This window comes from Austrofundulus limnaeus, unplaced genomic scaffold (assembly GCF_001266775.1).
Source record: "Austrofundulus limnaeus strain Quisiro unplaced genomic scaffold, Austrofundulus_limnaeus-1.0 Scaffold161, whole genome shotgun sequence".
NCBI lineage: Eukaryota > Metazoa > Chordata > Actinopteri > Cyprinodontiformes > Rivulidae > Austrofundulus > Austrofundulus limnaeus.
This window is the reverse complement of record NW_013952563.1, coordinates 212,448-218,945: the sequence shown is the minus strand read 5'-3', so window position 1 is coordinate 218,945 and position 6,498 is coordinate 212,448. Positions and strand designations below refer to the sequence as shown.

The 6,498-nt window shown below is 34.5% G+C and overlaps 1 protein-coding gene across 1 annotated transcript in view; it reads left to right on the top strand.

Annotated features, from left to right (window-relative positions):
- Window positions 1-3,693: 3,693 nt before the first annotated feature.
- LOC106523607 (multiple PDZ domain protein) overlaps window positions 3,694-6,498 on the top strand; it is a gene marked incomplete at its 3' end in the record, with an annotated part of 36,217 nt that continues 33,412 nt past the window's right edge. The window contains 1 exon segment of the mRNA XM_014017092.1: window positions 3,694-3,911. Coding sequence (XP_013872546.1) covers window positions 3,865-3,911 — 47 coding nt within the window.

The window sequence follows — 6,498 nt, the reverse complement described above, 5'->3', positions numbered from 1 at the left end:
CTTACTTACTTACTTACTTACTTACTTACTTACTTACTTACTTACTTACTTACTTACTTACTTACTTATTTACTTGCTTGCTTGCTTGCTTGCTTGCTTACTTACTTACTTACTTACTTACTTACTTACTTACTTACTTATTTACTTGCTTGCTTGCTTGCTTGCTTACTTACTTACTTACTTACTTACTTACTTACTTACTTACTTACTTATTTACTTGCTTGCTTGCTTGCTTACTTACTTACTTACTTACTTACTTATTTACTTACTTATTTACTTACTTACTTACTTAAATAGCTGAGACTGATCTACTCTAAACACTAACTGATTGTGCAAGATGTTTCCTTTAACTCTTTCATAGAGTCAGATGTATCTGTCTGTAATTTTTTTTCATGAACCACTGGACATGGGCATGTTTTCCTCGTGCTTGTGTGTTTTTTTTCCAGGTAACAAGGTTTCCTAAAAACATGTACAATAAGTTGCCTTACATATTTTAATTAAACTCTTAGAATGTAATTACATGTTTATTATCCTGCAATATTTTATTGATAGTTGTTTAAGTTTTGGAGTCAGTCCAATGACAGATAGCTGCCACAGCTATGAGCAGTATAAAAATTGTCTAAGCTTTTCGAAGCCCAAAGACACATGGTGTCACCGGTGTCACAGTGTGTTTTTATAGTCTAAAACTCAACCTGTTTTCCAGATACTGAGCTTAAAAATATGGTGTTAGCAGCTAAAAGTCATTCCCAACAGGTATTTTGAGTATGGCATCTATGGCATGAGCATAATATTATTTTAAGAATTGATTAAAGCAGCTATCTCTGTAATTTCTCCACGAGAGATGAGCTTAGTACAAAACTCTTAGGTAAAAGGTGGCATTTCTCAGAGGAATGGTAGGTCTTTAATTTAAATGTTTTGGGTGTGCAGTTATTTAGTATGTAGCCTTTCCATCCATCACAATAGAGTTTGTAGTTATTTACAATTATTAATAGTATTTATTAGCTAATCACTTGGTGTCAACATCCATTCTTCTTGTTTTAACTTATCAGTTTCAGCTTCTGTAACAAATTTCAGCAAATTTCTTAACTCAGCGTTCACACTGCATTTTCACAGAAAATTGTATTAATTAAAGTAGTTAGTGTAGTAGTCAATATTTATACAGATACATACTACAGAACTATCTCTTTAATATGGGAGTGGATTTGCAAATTACCATAATTTGTTATAATTGTTTTATATATCAAGATGGAATCTAATTTTTCAGTGACGATGCATTTGTTTTTTTAAAGGTGTACATGCTTTTCAAGAATAGTTTATGTGCTTGTTTCTTTCTCTGGTGACAACACAGACTTACAATGCATCTACTTTTTGATATGCAGTGTAAGGATGTACATCCTTGTTGTCATTCTCTCTGTGTTTGTCTTTTTGTTTTGCTCGAGGCTCTAAATTGGTTGTACCAGTTTGATTTTACTTTGGTTGTTCATTGTTTTACAGATGACTTGATCAATTTCTTACATCAAAACTCTCTAATACAAAAATAATACATATCTTCTTTGTAAAGAAGCCAAAATAAAAATCCAATTCTCTATTATGTACATTAAAAATTATATGAAAAAAATTGCAGTTTCTGAATGAAAGGCCTGATATTACTTGAAAGAATGCATTACCAGTGCAAAGTTTAGAATTATTTTATGTTGAGAAAGTGGTCATGAAGTATTAAAGCAAGCTTTAAAAACAGCATCATTAGCAAATATGTGAAGGACTATCAGCTATGTAGCTACATAATATCCACTTTTGTGTGGGCTAATGTTGATTAGCTGGTGACAATAAGTTCAACTCCAAAAGTAAATCAGTATATTTAATCATTATTTTTTGAAAGTCTTTTAAGATCAATCTAGTTAATGAGTTATTTTACTAACAGACAAACCAACAGTTTGTTGATGCCAACAACTAACTCCAACGTTTTAAACAAAAAATGTTGAACAAACCCATAGCTTTCAGGGTGTTGTGGAGAAATCTTAGCTCAGTATCTAAAGGATTGACTGAGTTAGTCATTTTTGTGATTTCTTTTTTTTTTTTGATTCATTTTTGTGATTTCTAAAGTCAGCTGGCTGTGCAGCATCTGCAGTCAAGTTGAGCTTATGAAGTACACTGAAAAAAAACTTTTGGGTGTAGTAACATTTATTTAATTATTCTTTTAAATTTTACAAAAAAATATCAAAATCTCTAAACTACTAGAATTTGCTAAATAAACAATATGCATGATACTGTATTATATATCAATATTATTGTACAAAAAAACTAAATGCTAATATTATTTTACCAGTAATATTTAAGTGCTTTTTCTGGACAGCACATAAATATGAATATATTAAGTAACTTCTACTCTTCTGGGCTAAAACTGAGGGTGCATGCACACACAAAGTCTGCTGCTCTTCAGTCCCTTGCTTCACTTTTCAAGGAGAGGACAAGACATGGAGGAAATAAAAYATAAGTTGTCTGGTTTCTTTTGCTTGAATACATTTGTTGGTGTGCAATAGTTTGATGACATAATGTAGGTGATATTTAGTTGTCAGGGAACAGGGAATGCATATTGTAGCATTCTGCTGTGTTTGGCTGTTTGTCATGTGACTGCAGTGGAGGATTGTGGGTAGGATTCATGTTTGTTGTTGTTAAATCATTTGGGGAATTGGTTAACATTGTTCTTTCAGCAATTAGTCTGTTGTGTTCCTCTAATTTGTGTGTTCATTATTTTTGAACTTGTGTTAAACCATTCAGCAGAAGTAACCATAAGTGAGAGTGGTAGGTCTAGTCATTAATAAGACCTGTGAGTTTCACTTTGTCTGTTTTGTTCATGAAGAAGAATCCAATAAAGGTTGTTCAAATCTGCCACCTGGTGGTGAAGTCCTGAACTACATCGAGAGCTACACTTTCTCTGTAGCTGTGAGGTGTCATGCTACAATATTGTGCTTGAAGCATGTGCACTGTTATAAACAACTTGTAAGATTTACTTGAAAAAAATCCTTGTAACAATTTACACTGTTTAAGTAAATTTAAATGTTACAAATTCATGAAATATTTACACATCATTATCTAGCAAAAATATTTATAGTTAAAGATTTGTGAATAAAACAGGTAAATTTTACTTAATTTGATCAAGTATATGTTACAAGATTTAATTGAACAAATTAAGTAAAATTCACCTGATTTATTCACAAATCTTTAACTATATTCTTAATAACTTTTACTAGATAATGATGATTAAATATTACATGAATTTGTAACATTTAAATTTACTTAACAAACGTTAGTGCAAATTGTTGAGGATTTTTTTTCAAGTAAATCTTACAAGTTATTTTTTTCAGTGTAATCAGATGTGTATATTCGGTGCTTGTCTGTGATATTTTACTAACAAAAAGACCAAATAAGTCTAAAGCATTGTAGGCTTAGTGGCAATCATGTTATTAATAAATACAGACACATTTGAGATGCAATCCTCTGTTTAAGGTATAAAATCTAAAATAAAACAGGTTGTGGTTTTGTTCGATGTTTTGTTCGATGTTTTGTTCGATGTAACTTCAACTTTGTTTTCAAAAACCCAGCGCATGAAGCAATCTGACAGGTAGGAGGGGAATGACTGAGAGATAATCCCCAACTAAACGACTGCGGGTCTCAGTGTGTTGTCGGAATATTTCGGCTCGGGTTGTTATGTAAGAGATTAGAAGGTGCGGGAGAAGGTGGAGACGCTGGAGCGGACAGGCTCAGGCTGATTGTGGGGGGGACACACAGCATCATGTGGCTGCTGGCGGACAGCTGAGAGCCGGGGAAGCTGCAACCGACAGTCCGTCTCTCCGGGTGGAAAACATGCCAACCTTTACCGTCATGTATAAAGGAGCTGTCATCATCAGCAGGTGAGAAGAACGCACGCGSGCGGCTGACTTTGAAGTCGCGCTTCGCGCTCGAGGTGTTCAAACAAAGGGCGGCTCGCGAGGCTCATTACGCGGGAACAACTTCTTTCTTTAACCTCCTGCGTCCACATCTGGGAGCTTTTTCGTATTTATTGCCCTCCCAACGGGAAAAGGGGGGCGAAGATTTTGCCCTTGTCTGCGGTTGCGTGTTTCTGTTAGCAAAATATCTACAATAGGCTACAACTAATTAACTAATCAACCAGATTAAAGATGGCTGCCACAGACAAATCCAAGTTAAACAAAAAAAAAAAAGTAACTCCCTCAGTTTTAAGGATATTTACCTAAAATTTGGTATGATAGCCAATTTCAAGTGTGAAAAGATTGCACAAGATTTTTGTTTAAAACTTTGCTAAAACATTTTGTTGTCAATTATGTCTGTCTGCAAAATAGCTCATGAACCTCTGAACATTTTTTTTTTATAAAACTTCACTGAAATAATCATACAATATTGTTATATTTGCTTTTGGGTCCAACATATCTTTAAATACTTGAGGTAATCGACCAGCATATTAAATTGTGTTTTTTTTTTTCAAGCTGTGACTGAAATACCTACAACTCATTATATGTTTGAGGCTTTTTTTTTTCAAAGTTTGCTTTACAGCTTTGCCACTTTTTCAACTTAAAATGATCTTAGTTCAAAACTCTGGCAGATGGTGATATAAATACAAAGAAATGATTGATAGTTTGCAGATTAGTTGTTAGACTAAGTAAATGAATAAAAACCCGTAAAAACAAAAGAAACTAAGAATATACAGAAGATCTCTACAATTATACATTTGCACATACATGGATGACAAGACATGTCAATGTGTTGCTCACATCAGCATGATCTGACATCCTGTGCTGGTAACATAATGAGGCCAAACCAATCAACCAAAATCAGCCTGATTTTTTTTTTTTTCAGGTAGAAAATTGAAAGGACACAGATTGATCATATTTGAACTCTCTTAGTCCTCCACCCCCAAACAGCATCTGAAATCAACAACAGTATGTTTTTCATATACAATGGAAGAGTTTAAAAGGTCAATAATGTCTAAATATAAAAAAACTATCCCTTTTGTTGAGAGGATAGGGTGCAGAAACACTTCAAAATAAGAAGAATCATGAATAACTTCTGGGAATAAATTACAGACAAAATGTCTGTTTTAAAGTTATCTGACAAAATGGTTCTTAGGAGAATTAGTTTCCAAGTTGCTGAAAAGAAACAAAAGCAGATTTGTTGTACATACAAACCTATCCAGGTTTTTAAACCWAGCCTAGCCCAATAGGGAAAGTGTTATTCAGTAAAGATGGAGGGAAAATGACTTTGCAAGAAACATCCCAATACAATGTGTTTTCTGGGCCATTTGTTGTCTAAACTGAACCCAGATTAGGCKACCACTGTCACATTCTTTGCAACTAAAAGTAGAAGAGTCATAAGGTAAACAGACGTAGTAARGTATCTAATGCTATTGGACAAGCAGAATTCACTTCCCCATAATGAGGGGGAATACATTTACCTCATCTGAACCTACTGTAATTCAAATTTCTTGTATTAGTTGCTGGAGGAACCAAAAGGTTAATGTCATACCACCCAGACCTTTGTGAGACTTAATGGGTGGTTTCTCGCTCCAAATAAAATCCAACAATCAGACAATTTCCTTAGTAACAAAGCTAAAAGGACAAAGATTGGAATCCATTGAAATAATTACAGGAGTTGATAAATATTAATTTCAACATAATTAATTATAGACATATTTAGGAGGGACCAGTGCTCTAGATCAGAGCCGCGAGCGCCACCTTGAGGGCCTCAAAAGAACAACAGTTTTTAACTTTGGGCYGCAGAGGGCCCCGGGACGCATTGATTTTGAATAAGGTGCAATACACTTTCTCACCACTAGTAGCAGTAGTGCACCACTCAGATGTTTAACAACTTTTTTTTAATACATAGAAGAAGAAACTTAGAAAACCTGCCGAGAATGGAAACCTACTTTAAATAGCCTATATGCCACGGTCATTAATGATGTATTTCTGGTAAAATTCTTGCCACGCTCCTCCCTTCCACTACCTGCTTACTGCCTATGTTTTTAGTGTTAGCTCCTAGTATTAGTTYGTGAAAAAGTCACAAAAGTTAAAGTATCTGTGATCTACTGGTATAAAACTTGAGTTCTGCTGTGTGCCGTTGTGTCAACTAAGCAGCAGGTACGGTTGAGTAGATAGTTTTTCTCCATTTTCCTTTTGATGAGGAGGTGACAGCTGTGGATCATAGCATTACAGAGAAAACTTATCTTTAAAARCTCACACTTGCATTTGTAATCAGCATTTCTAACCTGATGATATTCAAGAGTCAGCATCAGAAATGAGAAGACGGAGGTTACAAAAGGGAAATGTACATTTATCCCCTTTTACTGCCAAGACAGAGAGGAAAGACCTCCTTCACACGACAGCTAGCAGGAAGCTAAAACAGCAGCCGGTACAAAGTTAAGTGTATACTGTATGTGTGCGCACGTTTGTGTTATACAGAGTATGAAATGTTTTTAGGCAACTTTGT